This window comes from Saimiri boliviensis, chromosome 1 (assembly GCF_048565385.1).
Source record: "Saimiri boliviensis isolate mSaiBol1 chromosome 1, mSaiBol1.pri, whole genome shotgun sequence".
Classification (NCBI taxonomy): Eukaryota; Metazoa; Chordata; class Mammalia; order Primates; family Cebidae; genus Saimiri; species Saimiri boliviensis.
In genome coordinates this window covers 256,658,284-256,681,189 of record NC_133449.1, presented here as the reverse complement: position 1 = coordinate 256,681,189, position 22,906 = coordinate 256,658,284, and the positions used below count along the sequence as shown (strand labels likewise).

The following is a 22,906-nucleotide window of genomic DNA, read 5'->3' as shown; positions in this document are numbered from 1 at the left end:
ACCCTTTGGTGTGCTGTATCTATGAAACCTATCTCACATGCAAGGACATACATGTGCTTTAAAAAAGGGATGGAGGAAGATTAACCAAGCAAATAGAGAGCAAAGAAAAAGCAGGAGTTGCAGTCCTAGTCTCTGATAAAATAGTCTTTAAACCAACAAAGATAAAAAGAGATAAAGAAGGGCATTACATAACGGTAAAAGGATCAATACAACAAGAAGAGCTAACAATCCTAAATATATACACACCCAATACAGGAGCACACAGATACATAAAGCAAGTTCTTAATGACTTACAAAGAGACTTAGACTCCCACACAATAATAGTGGGAGACTTTAACACTCTGATGTGAATATTAGACAGATCAAGGAGACAGAACATTAACAAGGATATCCAGGACTTGAACTCAGATCTGGACTAAGCAAACTTAATAGACATTTACAGAAATCTCCACCCCAAATCCACAGAATACACATTCTTCTCAGCATCACATCACACCTACTCTAAAATCCACATAATTGGAAGTAAATCACTCCTCAGCAAATGCTAAAGAATGCAAATTATAACAGTCTCTCAGACCACAGTGCAATCAAATTAGAACTCAGGATTAAGAAATTAACTTGGGTTCTTTCTCTGCTGCGCGCTTCCAAGATGACAAAGAAAAGAAGGAACAACGGTCATGCCAAAACGGGTCGTGGCTGTGTTCAGCCTATTCGCTGCATGAACTGTGCCCGATGCATGCCCAAGGGCAAGGCCATTAAGAAATTCGTCATTCAAAACATATTGGAGGCCTCAGCAGTCAGGGATATTTCTGAAGTGAGCATCCTTGATGCTTACATACTTCCTAAGCTCTATGTGAAGCTACATTACTGTGTGAGTTGTGCAATTCACAGCAAAGTAGTCGGGAATGGATCTCATGAAGCCCACAAGGACCGACTACCCCCACCTCGATTTAGACCTGCGGTTGCTGCCCCACAGCCCCCACCAAAACCCATGTACGGAGCTGAGTAAAAGATTGAAGACAACTATTCTCTGGAGAAAAATAAAATGGAAATTGTACTTGATATTGCCTATTAAGTGTATCTGTGCCAGATAGGGTAAGGATTTTGTGTGTGTTAGACCAAGTGTGAAATAACAAGTAGTATTTTCATGGGAAAGAAAGCTTATTTATGTAATCAATTTTTTTTGTTGGTGGGGAGGGGTGGGAGATGGAGTCTTGCTCTGTTGCTCAGGCTGGAGTGCAATGGCGCTATCTCAGCTCACCGCAAGCTTTGCCTCTTGAGTTCAAGAGATTCTCCCGCCTCAGCTTTCCAAGCAGGTAGGATAAAAGGTATGTGCCACCACACCAAGCTAATTTTGTGTATTTTTAGTAGAGATGGAGTTTTACTATATTGGCTAGACTGGTCTGGATCTCCTGCCCTCAGATAATTCACCTCTTAGGCCTCCCAAAGTGCTGGGATTACAGGCGTGAGCCACCATGCCTGGCTATTTATTTAAATTAAACCTTGTTTATAGTCGTGTCCTTGGCCTCACAACTTGCATAGCTGTGTGAAATGAAAAGTTTAGGCATCTGTTAAAAAAAAAAGAAAGAAAGAAAGAAAGAAAGTAACTAACTCAGAACCAAACAACTTCATGGAAACTGAACAACTGGCTCTTGAATGTTGACTGGATGACTGAGTAAACATTGAAATGAAGGCAGAAATAAAGATCTTCTTCAAAACCAACGAGAATGAAGACACAACTTAACAGAACCTCTGGGACACATTTAAAGCAGTGTCTGGAGGAAAATTTATACCAATAAATGCCCACATGAGAAGCAAGGAAAGATCTAAAATCCATACCTTATCATCAAAATTGAAAGAGCTAGAGGAGCAAGATAAAAAAACTCAAAACCTAGCAGAAGACAAGAAATAACTAAGATCAGAGCAGAACTGAAGGAGAGAGGCACAAAAAACCCTTCAAAAAATCAATAAATCCAGGAGCTGGTTTTTTGAAAAGATCAACAAAATAGACCACTAGCCAGATTAATATAAAAGAAAAGAGAGAAGAATCAAATAGGTGCAATAAAAAGACGATAAAGGGGATATCACCACAGATTCCACAGAAATACAAATTACCATCAGAGATTACTACAAACAAGTCTATGCATATAAACCAGTAAACCTAGATGACATGGATAAATTCCTGGACACTTGCACCCTCCCAAGCCTAAACCAGGAAGAAGTCAAAATCCTGAATAGATCAATAACAAGGGCTGAAGTTGAGGCAGCTATTAAAAGCCTACCAACCAAATAAAACCCAGGTCCAGATGGGTTTACAGCTGAATTCTACCAGACATACAAAGAGGAGTTGGTACCACTCCTTCTGTAACTATTCCAAACAACCCAAAAAGAGGGAATCCTTCCCAAATCATTTTATGAGACCAACATCATCCTGATACCAAAACCTGGCAGAGACTCAACAAAAAAGCAAAACTTCAGGCCAATATCCATGATGAACATAGATGCAAAAATATTCGATAAAATACTGGCAAACTGATTGCAACAGCATATCAAAAAGCTTATCCATCACGATCAAGTAGGCTTCATCCTGGGGATGCAAGTCTGGTTCAAAATATGCAAGTCTATAAATGCAATCCACCACATAAACAGAACCAAAGACAAAAACCACGATTGTCTCAATGGATGCAGAGAAGGCCTTCAACACAATTCAATAGCCTTTTATGCTAAAAACTCAATAAATTAGGTATTGACAGAACATATCTCAAAATAATGAAAGCTATTTATGACAAACCCACAGCCAATATCATACTGAATGGGCAAAAACTGGAAGTATTCCATTTGAAATCTGGCACTAGACAAGGATGCCCTCTCTCACCACTCCTATTCAATATGGTATTGCAAGTTCTAGCCAGAGCAATCAGGTAAGAAAAAGAAATAAAGGATATTCACTTAGAAAAGGAAGAAGTCAAGTTGTCTCTATTTGTGGACGACATTATTGTGTATTTAGAAGACCCCATAATCTCAGCCCAATCTCCTTAAACTGATAAGCAACTTCAACAAAGTCTCAGGATACAAAATCAATGTAGAGAAATCACAAGCATTCCTATACACCAATAACAGACTTAAAGAGAGCCAAATCAAGAATGAACTGCCACTCACAATTGCTACAAGGAGAATAAAATACCTAGGAATACAACTAACAAGGGATGTAAAGGACCTCTTCAAGGAGAACTACAAAGCACTGCTCAAGGAAATAAGAGAGGACACAAACAGATGGAAAAACATTCCATGCTCATGGTTAGGAAGAATCAGTATTGTGAAAATGGCCATACTGCCCAAAGTAATTTATAGATTCAATGCTATACCCATCAAGCTACCTATGACCCTCTTCACAGAACTGGAAAAAATCACCTTGAACTTCATATGGAACCAAAAAAGAGTCTGTATATCCAACACAATTCTAAGCAGAAAGAACAAAGCTGGGGGCATCACGCTACCTGACTTCAAACTATACTACAAGGCTACCGTAATCAAAACAGCATGGTACTGGTACCAAAGCAGAGATATTGACCCATGGAACAGAACAGAGGCCTCAGAGGCAACGCCGCGCATCTGCAACCATCTCATCTTTGACAAACCTGACAGAAACAAGCAATGGGGAAAGGATTCCCTGTTTAATAAATGGTGTTGGGAAAACAGGCTAGTCATGTACAGAAAGCAGAAACTGGACCCCTTTCTGACACCTTATACTAAAATTAACTCCAGATGGATTAAAGACTTAAACATAAGGCCTAACATTATAAAAACCCTAGAAGAAAACCTATGCAAAACCATCCAGGACATAGGCATAGGCAAGGACTTCATGACTAAAACACCAAAAGCATTGGCAACAAAAGCCAAAATAGACAAATGGGATCTAATTAAAATCCAGAGCTTCTGTACAGCAAAAGAAGCCATCATTAGAATGAACCAGCAACCAACAGAATGGGAAAAAACTTTTGCAGTCTACCCATCTGACAAAGGGATAGTATCCGGAATCTACAAAGAACTAAAACAGATTTACAAGAAAAAAACAAGTAAACCCATTCAAAAGTGTGCAAAGGACATGAACAGACAGTTTTCAAAAGAAGACATTTATGAGGCCAACAAACATATGAAAAAATGCTCATCATCACTGGTCATTAGAGAAATGCAAATCAAAACCACATTGAGATACCATCTCACACCAGTTAAAAAATCTGGAGACAACAGATGCTAGAGACAATGTGGAGAAATGGGAACACTTTTACACTGTTGGTGGGAGTGTAAATTAGTTTGGCCATTGTGGAAGACATTGTCGTGATTCCTAGAGGATCTAGAAATAAAAATTCCATTTGACCCAGCAATTCCATTACTGGGTATATATATCCAAAGGATTATAAATCATTCTATTATAAAGACATATGCACATGTACATTCATTGTGGCACCGTTTACAACAGCAAAGACCTGGAGCAAACCCATATGCCCATTGATGATAGACTGGACAAGGAAAATGTGGCACATATACACCATGGAATACTATGCAGCCATAAAAAACAACGAGTTCCTGTCCTTCGTAGGGACATAGATGACTCTGGAAACCATCATTCTCAGCAAACTGACACAAGAAGAGAAAATCAAACACTGCATGTTTTCACTCATAGGCAGGTGTTGAACAATGAGAACTCGTGGACACAGGGAGGAAAGAATCACACACTGGGGTCTGTTGCAGGGAATAAGGGAGAGACAGTGGGGAGTAGGGAGGTTGGGGAAGGATAAAAGGGCAGAAATGCCAGATACAGGTGACGTGGGATAGAGGCAGCAAACCACATTGCCATGTATGTACCTATGCAACAATCCTGCATGTTTTGCACATGTACCCCAGAACCTAAAGTGCAATAAAATATATTTTAAAAAAACAAGAAGAAGAAGAAGAAGAAAGAAAAAAGAAAAGAAAACAGGAATTTATCTAAATCTCTAAATGTTACAGATGCAGATTAGTGGCAGGTTTGGGCTTGGTATCCCAGCCTCAAGTGGCTTTTAAAAGTTTAATCTGAGATTTCTTATTTGGCAGAAAGCAATCTTTAGAAGTGCCTAAATGGTCAATCACTGCTCTTCACTTGCATACACAATCAGTACAAGTTTAATGAGATTAAACTTATTTAGTAAACAAATCAATCTGATTTTTATTGTCTTTGGCAGCAATGAGGAGTGACTGCAGAGAGAAAACTTATGTTTCAGGAGAAAGCTACCATGTACCCAATATTAGATTCTAGCCCAGTTTGTTTTTTTCTGAGGTTTTATTGTCTACCTGCAATCTGTAGTAGATTCTGAATTTTTTAGTTTACTCCAGTATTTAGCTACAACACTCCAAATTAAATATTTCCATTTTTATCTGCTCTTCTGGCTTGGAATCACTAAAACTATAAACTTTTCTTTTTTGAAATCCTTCCAACTGAAACTGGATGACTTGATATAAGCTTCAAAAAAATTACCGCAACAGCTTGTGTGTGGCCAGTCTTCATGACATTCAAACTACAGACTAATCCAATGGCTGTTTTCACTCCAACTGAGGATACTACAAGTCTAGCATCTAGAAATCTTATTGATCAGCTGCCCTCTGGACTCAGAAACTGTCTTTGTAGTTCGTTCCAACTATTAATCTTTTGCTTTTTCATTTTATTTTTATAGAAACTAAACTTCCTGCATTAAAGGCCTAATAGCTCTCACTATCCAGGAAATATCCTCTACTGCCGTGTCCCAATAGATGATTCAAATGGTCCTTAATGAATGAAAGATGATCAAACAAGACAAGAGACTTATATTGTTTGAGGGAAAGATGAAGGGCTCATCATTCCTTAAACAAGAAGTAGTACTAACAAAGATTCCTTGCTTGGCCAAACTTTAGTCAGGCTTCTATCTTCCTTGCAAAATGCAACTTTAGCAAATAACCCTTCGGAGTCAGTTTAGCAAGAACCCCCCCATCTCCAATATCTGATCATCCTCCTTATCCAATCAAGTTTCTTCTTCATACCCCAAGCGATGTCTGATGAGCCCGACCTATCTTCAGCAAGAATCCTGTCAGGTTGGTTTAGCCAGGATCTCCCTCTTGCTCCTCATTCTCTTGGTAATTTTCTATCTATTGACCCCTTCACTGTTCCTTGGTTGTAAATTCCTACTTGCCCTTGCCATATTTGGAGTTGAGCCCAATCTCTTTCCTCCATGCAAGACCCCATTGCCATGGTCCCTGTATCTATGGCAATGGTCCTGAATAAGGTTTTCCTCACTGACTTTGTCTGTTAGGTGTTGCCATAAAGAAATACATGATCCTGCCGGGCGCAGTGGCTCAAGCCTCTAATCCCAGCACTTTGGGAGGCTGAAGCGGGTGGATCACAAGGTCAAGAGATCAAGACCATCCTGGTCAACATGGTGAAACCCCATCTCTACTAAAAATACAAAAAATTAGCTGGGCATGGTGGCGCGTGCCTGTAGTCCCAGCTACTCAGGAGGCTGAGGCAGGAGAATTGCCTGAACCCAGGAGGCAGAGATTGTGGTGAGCCGAGATCGCGCCATTGCACTCCAGCCTGGGTAACAAGAGCGAAACTCTGTCTCAAAAAAAAACAAAAACAAACAAAAAAAGAAATACATGATCCTGAGTAATTTATAAAGAAAAGAGGTTTATTTTGCTTACAGTTCTGCAGACTGTACAGGAAGCATGGCCCAAGCATCTGCTTCTAGCGAAAGCCTCACACTGCTTCACTCATGGTGGAAGGTGAAGGGGAGGTGGAGTGTGCAGAGATCACATGGTGAGAAAGGAAGCAAGAGAGAGAAAGAAGGGCTGTGGCCAGACTCCTTTTAACAACCTGTTATTGTGGGAACTAACAGAGTGGGGACTCACTCTCCATCTCCGTCCAAAGAGTACATTAATCTACTCATGAGGGATCCATCCTCCTGACTCAAACATCTCTCACTGGACCCCCTCAAACATTAGGGATAAAATTTCAACATGACGTTTGGAGGGAACAAACATTCCAAACTATAGCACTTACCATGCTTTTGTTTTTTTTGAAACTGAGTCTTGCTCTGTCGCATAGGCTGGAGTGCAGTGGTACAATCTCAGCTCACTGCAACCTCTTTCTCCTGGTTTTAAGCAATTCTCCTGCCTCAAACTCTTGAGTAGCAACGATTAAAGGCACTTGCTACCATACCCAGCTAATTTTTGCATTTTTAGTAGAGACAGGGTTTCGCCATGTTGGCCAGGCTGGTCTCAAACTCCTGACCTCAGGCAATTTGGCCACCTTGGCCTCCCAAAGTGCAAAGATTATAAATGTGAGCCTCCAAGCCCAGCCTACACTTACCATGCTTTAACAAGTATCATTGGATAATATTTTCTTTAATATTGACTGCACATTTTCTAAAATGGTTGATACCCGTAGTCCCATAGTCTTTTCTAGCCAGGGAAAGAGCAGGCTAGTGGATGGAAGTTTATCCTTTCTCGAAGAGGAAAGCTAAATACTGTCTTCTAAAAACTAGTACAGAAAAGCAATTATGAAGGGATAAATATGTCCATTAATTTATTAAATATATAACTCTGTTTACCTCTGTATACTGCTATTAATTTATTTTACTTTTTATTCTCTTTTTCTCACCCAACAATTTCATGTACTTTCTAGACCACTCTGTGCTCACTGCCTCTGGGGAGGGATGTGACAATATGAAACAGGGAAACAATGCTTCCTGGCATTCGTTTCTAAAGTTCTAAGTCCTGAGGAAATAAAGAGGATTCTAGACTCAAGGTATTTAGAAGCACTGTAAACCTTCACTTCATCTTCTTATTACACAAATAATTAACAAAACAAACCCAAATCAAAATCCTCTGAGTTCAAAATGAAGAAGAGAGAGGGAAGATATTCAAAGTGAAAAGAAATTTAAGATCAAGCAAGAGAGAGCCACTTTTAAAGAGTCTCTCTGATAGGAATGAGGAACACTGCAGCAAAGACCTGCAGCAAGAGGTATTGCTGGGGGCCCAAGAGGGCTGAGCCTGAATCAACACTCTCATCCTTTTCTTGCATAAGCAGAATGTATTGCCTAGCCCCAGGGGTGATGCTCACTAAACTTCCCCTCTGTCACCTGTACAGATTTATCCTGTGCAGATCCACAGGCAGCGTTGTACCTGAGGATCACAAGTGATCCCTGTCTATGCCCATAGGGGTGAAAAATGACATACCTAAAATGATAGTGGATAAAAGGATGTGGAGGGTGGGGGGCAAGTGGGGATGGTGGGAGGGAAGGTTTATAAAGAAGAGAAAATCCCTGCTCTTGAACTCTGGTAAAAGCATACCCCTGTGATTTACAGACTTATTCAGCAATGTCAGATAAATAATATCTAAATGTGCCCCTCAAAATATAATTTTATGGAAGTTTATTTTTAAATATATTTTATTAGAAATAGAGTAAAAGTAGAATAAATACTGTATTTCTTGAAATACAGCAATGTTAACTTTTTCTTAGTTATTGTTTGGGTTTTGAAATTCACAGCATGGGAAAATAGGTGATCATTTTAACATCTAAAATTTGAAAATCAGGTTAAATTTGCTCCTTTTAAAATAAACTAAAATATTAAAAATTATGCCAGTAATCTATGTTATTATTGAAATATTACAAATAAGGAAAAAGGAAATAAAAATATTTCTAATACTGTCATCAGAGAGAATCACTATTAACATTTTGGTATAATTTCTAGACAAACTATAGATTCAGATTTCAAGAATTTGACTTTATAAAAGTTTGTTTGCAGATTCCACCTTCAGCTTACAAGGCACAAGCTGAGCAGGACAAAAGGCACCACCATGAAAGCATGAAAGCATCTTCATAGGCATAAAGCTGCTGATTTTTGTACAAGGCTCTTCTTTTCCAGAAAAAGTTTTCTAATTATAGCAGCAAGGTTTTAGTGAACTCTTTGCATCATTTTTATTGTTTTCTTTTGTCTTTACTGTTTGTAACAGTTAGCAATTACCACAGTAGTGCTGAGTAACAAATCTACGCCAAGGTCAGTGACTTAAAATCAACAGTCGTGTCTTCTCATTCATGTGTCAGCACCTGATCAAGGCTGGAATAGGACGGATTTGTCTCCAAGTTGCAAATTGAATTCAGGACTGCCCCACATGTCTCTCATTTTTCTGGAAACCAACAGATTACCTAAATAATGTTTTTCTTATGGTGGCAGCAGAAGTGCAAGAGAGCACATCCAACCACATGAGCACATTTCAACCTTCTGCTTGTTTCATACCTGCAAACAGCCTATTTATCAAAACAAGTCAATGAGTAAGCTCAAGGGTAAGGGGCAGCAATGCACACTTCACCTGGCATAAAGTCAGAGAGGGTCTCACATCCAACAACAAGAAGAAGCACCTTCTCCTATGTAGATTAGTGAGAAAGATGATTGTTGAAAAATATGATCTATTCAATTTCAATACAAACAGTATCATACATTTGTTTGGTAAATTCATTTTTTTCTTTTTTGAGACATTGTCTCACTCTGTTGCTCAGGCTAGAGTGCAGTGGTATGATCTCAACTCACTGCAACCTCTGCCTCCTGGGTTCAAGTGATTCTCCCACTTCAGTCTCCTGAGTAGCTGGGATTACAGGCACCCATGCTAGGCTAATTTTTGTATTTTTGTAGAGATGGGGTTTCACCATGTTGGCCAGGCTAGTCTTGAACTCCTGGCCTCAGGTGATCTGCCTGTCTTGGCCTCTCAAAGTGCTGGGATTACAGGTGTGGAGCCACTGCACCTGACCTGTTTTGTAAATTCTTCAGGAAACTGTAGATTATTAATGTAATGTAATGATATTTCGATTTACACAAATTTGCCCTATGACAATTTCTTTCATGGATCACTCACTTTCATAAGAAGGAAGAAGAAACAATTTTTAATGGGTTTAAGCTCACCAGATTTTCCTGCAAATGTTGTCCATGGTCATAACTAGCAATAGCAATATTCATTCTAATTCCTTGTTCTATTATAATTTTTTCTTAGTAAACTATAAGAAGTTTAAACAGCTGCAGAAATCATTTTAAACACAGATTCCCTATGTAGGGCAGCCTAAAGGCCAAAGACCCTAAGAGAAGAGAACCAGATTCAAGGCAGCTGAGATCAGCGACTGGGGAAAGAAGGCACTCTGACTGCCGTAATGTCAAGGAAGAAGTTTTCAAGAGCCTGTATACTGATAACACTTCAGGAAAGCAAACCTTAAATGAAAAACAACAAAGTGACCTTGAAAAAAGTGCTCCAATGCAGTTCCTCAATTCATCCAACTTAGATGTGCTGCTGTTGCTTTTACCATTTTATAAGTTACCTTCTCAGCAATCCTGGAAAGAACATGGCTCCTTTTACAAACAGGTGAGGCACACCTTGTTCAAAACCTTTCTTTCTTTCTGCTTCCTTCCTTCCTTTTTCTTTCTTTCTTCTCTTTTTCTTTCTTTCTTTCTCTTTCTTTCTTTCCTTTTTTCTTTCTTTTCTTTCTTTCCTTCTTTCCTTTCCTTCTTTCCTTCTTTCTTTCCTTCTTGCCTCCCTCCCTCCCTCCCTCCCTTCCTTCCTCTCTCTTTGATGAATATACTTTGCACCATATGTTTTTTTATAGATTTGGAGGGAATGTGAAAACCTATTTAGTTCATGCCTCTGGTATTAGGCAGGACCACACCTAAAATAACCTAGACAGGAAAAAAAAAAAATACGGCTAGGGCTGCCAACCTTTTTGTTGGAAGCTTGCTAATGTCAACACTATGGAGGTTGGTGTGCAGGTGGTGCGAGGAAGTAGACTTGTACTATATGAAATATATGAGCTACTGGCACAGATTTAAAGTGGTGCTGCTGTTGTGGTCACACCTGTCCCTGAAGGAATCAAGCTTACATTGGGCCTGGCATAGTTCTAGGGTAAATTGTAGGATAAGATTGATTTGCTAGGACAGGTTATAACTTCCCTAGAACTGCAAGCATTTAATATAGAGTGACTATGCCAAGTTTGCCATGCAAAACTATTGTTGAAGAATGCTGGCCAGCAGATATTGATCAAGTCATGTCATGCCCTTCCCTTTTAAAATCTTTCAATGGCTAAGAAATTCAGAAGTGCTTTTTTTTTTTTTTTTTTTTTTTTTTTTGAGATGGAGTCTCACTCTGTCACCCAGGCTGAGTGCAATGGTGTGATCTCGGCTCACTGTAACCTCCGCCTCCCAGGCTTAAGAGATTCTTCTGCCTCAGCCTCCCAAGTAGCTGGGACTACAGGTGTGAGCCACCACACCCAGCTAATTTTTGTATTTTAAGTAGAGATGGGGTTTTGCCATGTTACCCAGGCTGGTCTCAAACTCTGGACCTCAGGGGATCCACCTACCTCAGCCTCCCAAAGTGCTGGGATTACAGGCTTGAGCCACCACACCTGGTCTTTGATGAACATTTAAGTTCCTTCATGATTTGATTTCCAAGTATTTTTATAACGTCATCACAGCAATATTCCTGTCTCCTTCATGCTCTTTTGTGGTGACAGGGCAAATACTTAATGGTCAGCTCTCTGGCAACAGAGCAGAAGTCTTGCTTTGTAGTTGTTGCAATTTCTGTGGTGTAAATACTCCCACCATGGCTGATATCCACCTACCAATGTGAAATCCCTGAGTGTGGAATTGGGAAGAGAGAAGCGTACAAGTGTTCTTGCAGGTTTGTGTGAGCCAGCTCCAGCACACCACTGCCTCCATGCCTCCCCACTACCTAGAATGTTCTTTACTTTCCCCACGCCTACTCTTCTTTCCATACTCAGCATCTCTGACACCCCCAAACCTCCATCCTCAATTCAATCTGAGTTCTCCGTCTCTTGTCTGCGTTCCATTTTGCACCTTGGAAGGCTTTGATCTTTCTTTCTTTTAACAAGTACGTACTGGGTGCTCTCTGTGTTTCACACATTAGCTTACGTCTGGGAGAAACACTGCTGAAGAGAGCAAATTACTCAGGCTTAAGCACATTTACTTAGCCTCTTAACAAAGGCAGACAAACAGTAAATGTGGTAAGTGCTATAACTAGGCTAAGAACAGAGGAGGGGCACCAACGTGGAGCATAGCCTGCAACTATAATTATTGCACTGAGAGAGTAAAATTAGAAGAAATCCAAACTGTGAGGAACAAAATCATCCTTTTTTTTTTTTAAATATGATTCACCCTCAAAAAGATGAGTGGCTATGCCAGATCCAGCCTAGGGAAATGCAGTGAACTGGTGTAGCAAAGGACTTTTTATCTGACTAGCAGTAGACCAGTGGGAGAGATTGCCTTCCCCTTTCCCACATGCTGCCCCTCAACTCAGGAATAGGTGCTTGACTTGGGCTCAGCAAATCTTGGTACTTCATCCACTTGGCAACAGTGGTTGTCCCAAAGATAGGCCCTTGATCCAAAGTGGGCAGCGAATGGTATCATTTTTATCTTAGGATTAATATATAGAGCATGGAAAGAAAAGTTATCCTTCCCCCGCTGAGTTTACTAAATTGGAATGCCATTGATTTGGGATTACCTAAGGACAATTTCCCCTGTTACTTAAAAGAAACTGCCGGCTGGGCACAGTGGCTCACGCCTGCAATCCCAGCACTTTGAGAGATTGAAGTGGGCAGATCACAAGCTTAAGAGATCAAGACCATCCTGGCCAAGATGGTGACACCCTGTCTCTACTAAAAATACAAAAAATAGCTCGGCATGGTGGTGTGTGCCTGTAGTCCCAACTACTCATGAGGTTGAGGCAGGAGAAGTGCTTGAACCCAGGAGGTGGAGGTTGCAGTGAGCCAAGATCGTGCCACTGCATTCCAACCTGGCAACAGAGGGAGACTCCATCTCAAAAAACAAAATGAACAAACAAACAACAACGTCAACAAAAAACAAAAAAGAAAGAATAAAGAAACTGCGAAGCAGAAATGGAAAAGAAAAAGTTCTGGCCGAGCTGAATTCCCTGTTCCATTCCCTGAGCCCGGGGTCCTCCGGCTCTGGCTTTGTCTGCTAGGCCACCCGAGCATGCTTTGCCACTGTACCAGTCAAGAAATTGTATCCTGTCTTTGCTGGTTTGAGTTGCAGTTCTGTCATGCAACCAAATGTTTTCTGACAAATACAGTGACCCTGGATGACGCCTCAGGGAGGCAAGACTGGATTGTGACTGCTGATAAGAAAATGTACCTCCTGGGAGGTATTTGTTCTACTATTTCTTCAAGCTTCTCTCTCTGCTTAAATCTGTCTGGATTCCCAGATGGCACCAAACCCATGAGGCTTACAAATAGAAATAAGAGGAAGTCCCTTACAAATAGAAATAAGAGGAAATCCCAATTTACTTGAAACAAATGAATCTGAAAACTGTGATCTAAAACTACCAGCTAAACTGGGGAAACAAAGGAGGAATTAGTCAATTGTATAGAAGGGTGAGGAGAGAATGAAAGTGGCTCCTTAATAATAATTAATTCTGATTAAGCAATGGAGATAGTTATTTTTGTCTGTGTTTTTCTCATTTAATCGTCTTCTACAACTATAGCGATAGAAGCCTTTGCTCTCCTCATTTTGTAGATGAGAAAACTGAGATTTTATATAGTGAAAAATTGTGTGCCTTGTCCAAGTTTACATATCTAGGAAGTTGCAATCCAATTAACCCCAGTAGAAGTCAAAAGTTGAGTCTGTTTTACTCCAAATCTCAGTCACCACAAGACTTTATTGAGATGAGTGTTAAAATTGTTTGACAATTGATGTCACAAAGAAAAATAATACAGAAGTTTTTACCTGAATTTTAAAAATATATTTTTGAAGTTACTCGAATCCTATTCCTAGGAAAGCACTGCAAAAATCAACCAACCAAACAAACGAACTCAAATGTTCAGTCATTGAAAACTTTTTGGGCCAGGCACAGTGGCTCACACCTGTAATCCCAGCCCTTTGGGAGGCAAAGGCAGGAGGATCATTTGAGCCCAGGTATTTGAGACCAGCCTGGGCAACATAGTGGGACCCTGTCCCTAAAAAAAAAAAAAAAAAAGAAAAGAAAAGAAAAGAAAAATTCATAGCTGGGTATGGTCTGTGCCTGTAGACACATCTGGGAGGCTGAAGGCTGCATGATTGGACGGCTGCACTCTAGTCTGGGTGACAATAGGAGACCCTGTCTCAAAAAACAAAGACAAAAGCAACTTTTTGAAATATTATAGTAGGTATATTACAGGCTTAAATTAAGATTATTAAGAGAGAAATTTATTTAACTTTATTTAATCTATTTTCCCCAACCTTACTTGGACCTAGATCCATTTTGAGGGAAAATCTCATGATATAATATGAAATTAATACACTATAGGGGGCCGGGCGCAGTGGCTCAAGCCTGTAATCCCAGCACTTTGGGAGGCCGAGGCAGGTGGATCACGAGGTCAAGAGATCGAGACCAGCCTGGTCAACATGGTGAAACCCTGTCTCTACTAAAAATATAAAAAAAATTAGCTGGGCATGGTGGCGCGTGCCTGTAATCCCAGCTACTCAGGAGGCTGAGGCAGGAGAATTGCCTGAACCCAGGAGGCAGAGGTTGCGGTGAGCCGAGATCGCGCCACTGCGCTCCAGCCTGGGTAACAAGAGCGAAACTCCGTCTCAAAAAAAAAAAAAAAAAAAAAAAAAAAAATCCCTATAAAACACTCCTGGGGAAATGTTTCTCTTTTGTAAAGAAAGCATGAAACTTTGAAAGTGAGTGCAGAATAAAATCAATCAATTGATGCATGTATACTGTGTGCCTCTAATGTACTAAGTGCTGTTCTATGGGCAGGACAGTGAAAACAAAGAATAAGGTGCAGGCAGAATTGAAATCCTAAGGAATTTAAAAACTACAGCAATAAAAGACAGTAATTAAGACCCCACAGTAACCCAATAAATATGCATTCAAATTTTGTGCATTACAGATGCTCCTCAACTTATGATAGGGTCATGTCCCAGTACACTCATCATGAGTTGAAAATATAGAAAGGAGAAAATGCATTTATACAAATGTACTGAGCATCATTGTTTAGCCTAGCCTACCTTAAATGTGCTCAGAATACTTTCATATGCCTATAGTCGGGCAAAATCATCTAAAACAAAGCCTATTTTATAAAAAAGTGTTGAATATATCATGTAATTTTTGAATACTGTACTGAAAATGAAAAACAGAATGACTGTATGGGTGCTTGAAGTAAGGTTTCCACTGAATGTGTATTGGTTTCACACCACTGTAAAGTTATAAAATCGTTAAGTCAAGCTACTGTAAGTTGGAGACCATTCATGTGTTAAGATAGTCTCTATGATAACCTCTTCAGTTGTTACAAGGATGAATAAAAACAGTTCCTGTATGCAAGGAACTTATAGTCTAGAAATGGGAAGTTCAAGGATAAGGGAAGATTAGTGAGCTGGAAAAATTAAGCAGATTTTTTAAAGAAGGTAGTATTTGGTCTTCAGTTGACTTAAAATTTTTTCTTTTTTTTCCTTTCTTTTCTTTTTTTTTTTTTTTTTTTCCGAGATGGAGTCTTGCTCTGTCACCCAGGTTAGATGGAGTGCAGTGGTGCGATCTCAGCTCACCATAACCTCTGCCTCCTGGGTTCCAGCGATTCTCTTGCCTCCACCTCAAGTAGCTGGGACTACAGGGGCACACCACCACACCTGGTTAATTTTTGTATTTTTAGTAAAGACGAGGTTTTCTCATGTTGATCAGGCTTGTCTTGAACTCCTGAACTCAGGTGATCCACGTGCCTTGACCTCCCAAAGCATATTTTTATTTTCTAATAAATAAAAATTTAAGGCTTTTGTGTAGCTAAGGGAGTATGGATAACAGAAAATAAGTTGCTATCTAGAATATATAAAAAACTTCCTACAAATAAATAATACAAACAGGAAAATCCAATTAAAAATAGAGGAAATGAGAGGGAATCATGTAGAGACGATACAAATTGTCAATAAGCACTTGAGAAATGTTCACTATCACTAAGAATCAGGAAACTACAAATAAAAACAAGATGAATAGTTTACATCCAGCTGGCTAGAAAAAAATTTAAAGACGAGCGGTACATACTGTTGGGAATGTTGCAGGGAATTAGGTATTCTCAAAAATGGTGAAGTATAAAATGATAAAGTAATTTTGAGAGCAATTTGCTTGTATCTATCAACTTTTTAAATTGCCAGTTCCCTGTGAGCCAGTCAATTCACTTTCCAAAGAAACTGCTGAAATTGTGCATAAAGTTGTGCATTTGTTGTAAACTGTCTTAATCGCAAAACATTTTGCAAAAGCCATAATGACTGCAGAAGTATGGTTAACACTTGTTACGGTGCATTCATTCAATATTATTCTCTGCAGTGGCTAAATGGAATGAGCTAGATCTCTTTCAGTGACAAAGAAAGCAAGTTCTTCAAGACAAGTAGGAAAATTAAGTTGTAAAACAATATATATTATGTAGTTCCATTAAGTTATTATTATTATTTTTGAGACAGAGTCACTGTGTCACCTAGGCTGGAGTGCAGCGGTGGGATCTCGGCTCACTGCAACCTCTGTGTCCTGAGTTCAAGCGATTCTCATGCCTTAGCCTCTTCAGTAGCTGTGACTACAGGTACATGCCACCATACCCAGCTAATTTTTGTTTCTTTAGTAGAAACAAGGTTTTGCCATGTTGCCCAGGGTGGTCTTGCACTCCTGGGCTCAAGCGATCCACCCACCTTGGCCTCCCAAAGTGCCGGGATTACAGGCATGAGCTACCATGCCCAGACTAAATGAAAATGTACATGTATAAATCTATCAGCATATTACACATCTGTGTGTAGATATGAGAATGCAATAGTGGAATACATTCCCGCATAATTATTAACACTAGTTACCTTTGGGACGAAGAGTGGAATTAAGGGTCAGGATGGGTAAGAATTTTTACATTTTCCTTTATGTACTAATACATGTCTTAAATCGTTTGTGCTGAGAATATATTCATACAGCATTTCCGCACTTTCTAAAAAAAAACAAAAAGAGAGGTATTCAAAAGAAGGAATTAACATGAGTGAGTAGAAGTTAAGAATGAGTTTGCCTGCATGGCATGGTGAGGCATCTAATCTAATTAGGGTCTAGGATGCTTCCAGGTGGAAAGGGGAATTAAAATTTAATAGGAAAAATGTTTCTAAATTAAAGTGCAATTTGGAACTAGAAGGAAGAGTTAAGGTTTCATGCTGTAGCTTTAGTATTACTTAGGCTAGGCAAGATGCTAGAAAGGGCCGTAAAACCTCAACATCGCCGCTCTGCAGTTGCTTTTGACCTTAGGTTGGGGGTATGGGAAAAACGAAAGTGGGAGAAATTCCACAATACATTGAAAATTCTCCTTCAGTTTGTCAAATTTATTCAAAGTTGGCTTTGGTTTCTCTTAGTAAACCTATCAGATGAGGTCAGAAAAGCAGGATTAGTTTCCAAAGGCAGCTTTTTGTTTTATTGCTTTTTCTTTTTTTAGAAAAAGGGTCTTGTTCTGCCATCTAGACTACAGTGCAGTGTTGCAGTCATAGTTGACTGAAGCCTCAAACCTGTGCTCAAGGGATCCTTCCAAGTAGCTAGGACTAGTGCTGTTCACCCATACACCCAGCTCATCTTTTTTTTTCTAATTTATTTTTTGTAGAGACAGGGGTCTTGCTCTGTTGCCAAGGCTGGTTTCGAACTCCTGGCCTCAAGCAACCCTTCCACCTCAACCTCCCAAAGTGCTGAGATTAGTTATGGGCCACCACGACAGCTTAGCAGTTTTCTAAGGAAAGAATTGTAGGAGTCCCTCTATTTAGAAGAAGCTACTTGAGCCTTAGCAGGCATTTTGAATTTTACAGATTTCTTTCCATTACAAAATCACTGCAAGGAGAAGTTATATCAGTCTAATAATCGGAAAGAACCTTTCAGATCGTCTTCCTCCCAGTGGCTCTCCATTTTTCTCAGATGAAATCCCACTTCCTCACCCTTGTTTAAAGGCCCATTTGGGGTGTCTTCTCACAGCAATGCCTAGGCCCTACCCTGTCCCTCCTTCACTGATTCTGCCACAAAGGCAAGCTGTCCCAATGCTGTTTCCACAGCCCAGCAAGGATGGTAGGCATATCCATGTGCATTTGTCACTGATGACACTGTCATGCATTCGGCAAAGAAGGCTGTTCTCTTTGCCAATCCGGCCTCCCATCCTCTTCTTAATAACTGTGGAATAACAGAGGCCAGACTTTTACTTTTCTTCAAACTGTATAATGGCTGGCTCATTTGGGAAAGGAAGTTCAATGTAAGAAAGGGAAATAGAACTGCCACTAGCAGAGGCTATTTTGGGAGCCCATAGGCTCCAGCCCTCCTTGGAATCCATCACAGGGCTTCTGGTTGGCATCACTCCTGGCCTGCAGCCATTGGTGGGGCCGATTTACTTCCTAGTGAGGCTTCTGTACATACTTCTTCCTTTGAGTTCAATTCAATTGCTGAAAGGCTTGGAGAGAGGAAAAAGTTTCTTGTAGTACACTTCTCACCTTAGATGAATTAACCCCTTTGTGCCTGTTTCCTCTTTTGTAAAATGAAACAAATAACAGCTCGTATATACACGGTTATTGTGAGTATCAAATGAGTTACTATACGTAAAGCTTTTAGAACAGTTTCTAGCAGTTCTGGATAAATGTTAATGAATTCTGGACAGGTTCTGGATAAATGTTAATAGTAAGTTCTGTATAAATGTTAAGTTACTAATACCCACACCACACTACTGCACTTAATGCCACATCTCCATTACCTTATACTTCCACAGTTGAGTCTTTTGGCATAGGCAAAAAATTTTTATTTTTCACTAAGAAATTCTATCTGTTGGCTGGGAATCATTATTCTAAACTGGTGGAATTTTTTCCGTAGAGTCTATCATCCAACAGATAGATTATTATCTTCAATTTAGTATGGGATACCACCTGAGTTCTCCCTCACTGTGAATACTGATTTTATTTATTTAACACATTGATGAAGAGCCACCTATGTGCCATGTTTCTGAATGCACATGTGTGTATGTTCTGTGCTCACGAGTGATTAAGGAGGGACAGAACCATCTCATCTTAAAGGTGCATATAGTTTTTGATGAAAAAGGTGTGTTGAGCACAAGTAATATAAATATTTAAATATTTGGAGATGGGGCAAAGCAAAGAGAGGATCCTGGATGTGGGCTAACTTTGAGCAAATTGGTCCATAAAGATCTAGCTGGGACGATTCTTGGGTGAAAGATCTAGGTTGGTATAGTTTTCATTAAAGAAACTTATCTAGCAGAAATCCACACTAGATAGAAAGGTTAGTTTTTATTTTTCAATCTTACTCCTTCAAATTTAAAAATATTTATTAAATATATCACACCTTAAGGTCATGAACAGAGCAAGATTAGCTTTGTTTAACCAAAACAGGGCAGCCGTGAAGCTTAAAAAAAAATCAAATATAGGATAAGTCACAAGAAGGCCTATTATAAGTAGTGAGTAGTAAACGAAGAGCTGATCTAAACAAAAAAACATTTGGTGGCTTTAAAACTATTTCACATTTATTTGTAGTCAGGGTTCTACTTGGAGAATGCAAGACTTGTGGCTAGATAACCATAAAATAAATTCTGGCGAGTTAATAGCCTTTCAGCCTTTCAGAGAAGTTAAGAGCACATAATGGAAGAAGAAATACTAATGATTCCCAGTGGTGATGTGGAAGAGAAGAAAGCGTTTTTGGCAGCCAAAGGGCTTACACAAAGCAACATATTCAGGAAGGACTAACGGCTTGAACCTGTCCTACCCTAGACAGGAAGCATTTCAGGAGAGGACTGAGCAGGAGACATGGCCTATTGTGACTGTGGCTTTCCTACATCAAAGGCTGCAGTGGATCTCGATAATGCAGAAGAATGTTTCCTTTTATAACTCACAGTGAATATGGGTGTACAACAAAACTATTTTGTAGTTTCTTTCCTGAAATATAAAGGAGTCAGCACATAGGATTTTTCACTGATTCTCTAGAATCTTAAGACTCCTTCAGGGATGGCAGTCATTCCTGCCATGCTCAACATCATGTTGTCACGGTCAGAATCAGAACTAAATAGATTAAGAGTCAGAAACAGTTTGGCAACTCTTGGGCACTTATGCTGATAAGAAAGCTGATGAGGACAGGGTCATTGAAAAGGAGCTGCAAGGAATGACCATGCATGCATTCAGCCAACATTTAGGCCACCCTCCTGTATTCCAGGCACTGTACATGGCACTGAGAATGCAAAGCAAAACGAGACACGGTCTACTGGCAGCAGCCTTCTCAGTGGAGAAAAGATCAACCACAAAAGTGCCTGCCTGCTGGAGACCTCTCCTAGGGCATAAGCCAATATAGAGGTGGGGCAGCTACGTCAGCCTGAGGTGTCCTCACGCAGAACAGAAAGCGATAATCAGAGCAGTATCTCATTTCTGAACACCAGGATTGTAGCTTTGCCTTGACTGTCAAAGGGGGTGGTTTTTAAAAGCCAGCCAAACAGGTTTCCATCTTTTAGGAAGACCCCCCCGAACGTGCCAGTGGATTCTGACAATTTCTTATGAACAGAAACACCTAGGAAGGGAGAGCTGGTGAGTCTTTGCAAGTGGAGGAAGTCCCTCAAAAGGGGCTGTGTTTCATATACGGCGCCCCGAAGGGGCAGAACTACTTCGACCTGGAGGAAAAAGACTCAGGCACTGAGGGAAGGGGAGGGCGCACGTCCGGAGTAATTTCAAGGCTTTTTCCGTGTTGTGTGATGTGGCAACAAGGAGAGATTTGTTCGTTTTGTTTATTTTTGTAATTTTTAAAGATTTTCTTTTCCCCCCTTTTCTCCTCCCAGCCACTCCGGTTTGGGTTTGCCACATGACTCATAATTCCTTTCGAAAGTGGAGTCGAATTCATAAAAGTGATGGGGGGAGGGGTGCGGAGAGCGAAGGCTGGGCGCCCCAGGGAGTCTTCACTACCTACACCGCCGCTCAGCTCCCGGCGCGAGTGGAGGTCGGGGCGGGGAGACGCGGCTCGCGCCCGGGATGGCGGATACTCTGCGAGCCCCGGCGGCCCGCGGCCGGGCCGGGTGACGAGGCGGCGGGCGCGGAGGGTCTGCGGCGGGCGGGCGGCGCTGCAGCAGCCTGGGCACGGCCGCCGCCGCCCGCGGGCGCGAGTGTGCGCGGGTGTGGAAGGCCGGCGTGCGGGCCGCGAGGGGTGTGCGCGCGTGAGCCGGAGCGGGGCTCGCCCCTCGCCGGCGCACGCCGCCCCGCCGGAGATAGCTCTCCGGCCGTCCCCAGCACCCTGGGCCCCCCACGGCCGTTGGTCCGGGCGGGGGAGGGAGAAAGTGAGACTCGGTGTCATCACCATCCATTGTCAGAAGGGGAGGAAATTGGAATCCAGCAGCGGCGAGCAGCAGCTGGGCGGTCACATCTGGGAATGCAAAGCCGACCTCCCCCTCCTCCTCCTCCTCCACCTCCTCCGCCTCTCTCACCCAGGATCACTTCCGAAACCACTTCGCCTTCAGCCCCTGCCTCGGCCAGAGGTTTCATTTTTATCTGAATATTTACGAAAGCTGGAAGCGTGCGAGGGGGGTGGGGTGGGGTGGAAATAGCGGCTGCTTCTTTTCCAGGGATTTATTTAATGGGGATGTGTTCAAGGCAAGAGCGAATTCAGAAGGATATCGACGTCGTGATCCAGAAGTCCAGAGCCGAGAAGGACTGCCTGTTTGCAGGTGAGTTCTTGCTTTTCCAGAACCTCGGACCCAGCGCCCCCTTCCCAGTTTTCAGACCACGGCGTGTGTGGCTGGGGGTGGGGTGGAGGGTTGCACGTCCCCATTCTGGGGTTCATTTGGCAACAGCTGCTGCAACCAGAGCGGGAGCCAAAAGGGGGAGGGGGCACCAGCCTCTCCCCTTCCCTACCCCCACCCCCAAGTCTGGGGCAGCCTTCAGCTTTGAGGGCAGAACCCGCGTGGCCCGAGCGGGGGTCTGGGCGAAGGGGAAGTGCATGATATTTCCAGCCCAGCGTAGTGCCCGAAGCCTCCAAGCCCGCCTCCTGGGCTCCAGCAGCGGCGGCCGAGCGGGGTTGGTTGGACCCGCCGGGTTTGCGCAATGGGCTGAGCGGCGGCGGCCCGGAATGGAGCCCGCTGCGCTGCGCTGCGCTCCTCAGCTGCGCCCGGCGCCGAGGACCCCCGGGGGCAGCGCTCGGCGGATTCCCGGTCCCTTCGGCTGCCTCTAGTCCCCTCCGACTGGCAAAGAGGAGGGATTCCTCGGATTCCCAAGGCACCCAGTGCCCCTGCTTGGGGATCGCCTTTCGTCCATTTTGCTCCCCTGAGAGAGGGATCGGATTTCGCTTTCGCTGCCGCGAGCCTGGCGGGGGCTGCTTCCGGCCTCCCCGACCGGGAAATTCCCGCCGTTGCCATGGCAGCCGGCACTTGTTGCGGGGGGCGGCCTCCCGCTGCACCCAGCCGGGGGCGCGCAGCATCCCCTCGGACGCGGCGCGGAGATGGGACCTCGCCGCCCTCCTGCCCTCGCCTCCCGCGCAGCCAGGCCTCCCCTGACGCCACCGAATGGGGGGCCCAAGTCACGATCGGGGTTAAAACAAATGCACTCCAGGGGTAGCTTTTAACAGGACTTTCTGTTTCAGATTTCAGATACTCAGACTCCACCTTTACTTTTACCTACGTTGGCGGCCCCAGAAGGTATTTATGTGTATAGAGTTGCTTCATTTCCTGTTCACACGCTTGTGTTTCCTTTGTTCTTAGCGTGTTCCGTGTTCGGGTATTTTGGTTGCTTGTTTGTTTGATTATTGTGGGTGTTCTTCAACCACAACCCAAGCCTGGCGTCCCTCGGGTTTAAATAGCGGGGTGGAGGGGGGGCGGCGGGGGAA

General features: G+C 42.2%; 1 protein-coding gene and 1 pseudogene across 2 annotated transcripts in view; both read left to right on the top strand.

The window, feature by feature from the left end:
- The first annotated feature begins 648 nt into the window (after positions 1 to 648).
- LOC101037562 (small ribosomal subunit protein eS26 pseudogene) lies at positions 649 to 1,141 on the top strand (annotated as a pseudogene).
- A 19,308-nt stretch (positions 1,142 to 20,449) lies between these two features.
- PARP8 (poly(ADP-ribose) polymerase family member 8) overlaps positions 20,450 to 22,906 on the top strand; it is a 182,479-nt gene continuing 180,022 nt past the window's right edge. The window contains exons 1-3 of one of the 2 annotated variants that reach the window (XM_074386021.1): positions 20,450 to 20,625; positions 21,651 to 21,752; positions 22,664 to 22,718. In XM_074386021.1, coding sequence (XP_074242122.1) covers positions 21,662 to 21,752; positions 22,664 to 22,718 — 146 coding nt within the window. In that variant the 5' untranslated portion in view covers positions 20,450 to 20,625; positions 21,651 to 21,661. Of the gene's footprint in view, positions 20,626 to 21,205; positions 21,564 to 21,650; positions 21,753 to 22,663; positions 22,719 to 22,906 lie in introns of those variants that run through there. The other variant, XM_039466976.2, reaches the window with a different exon arrangement.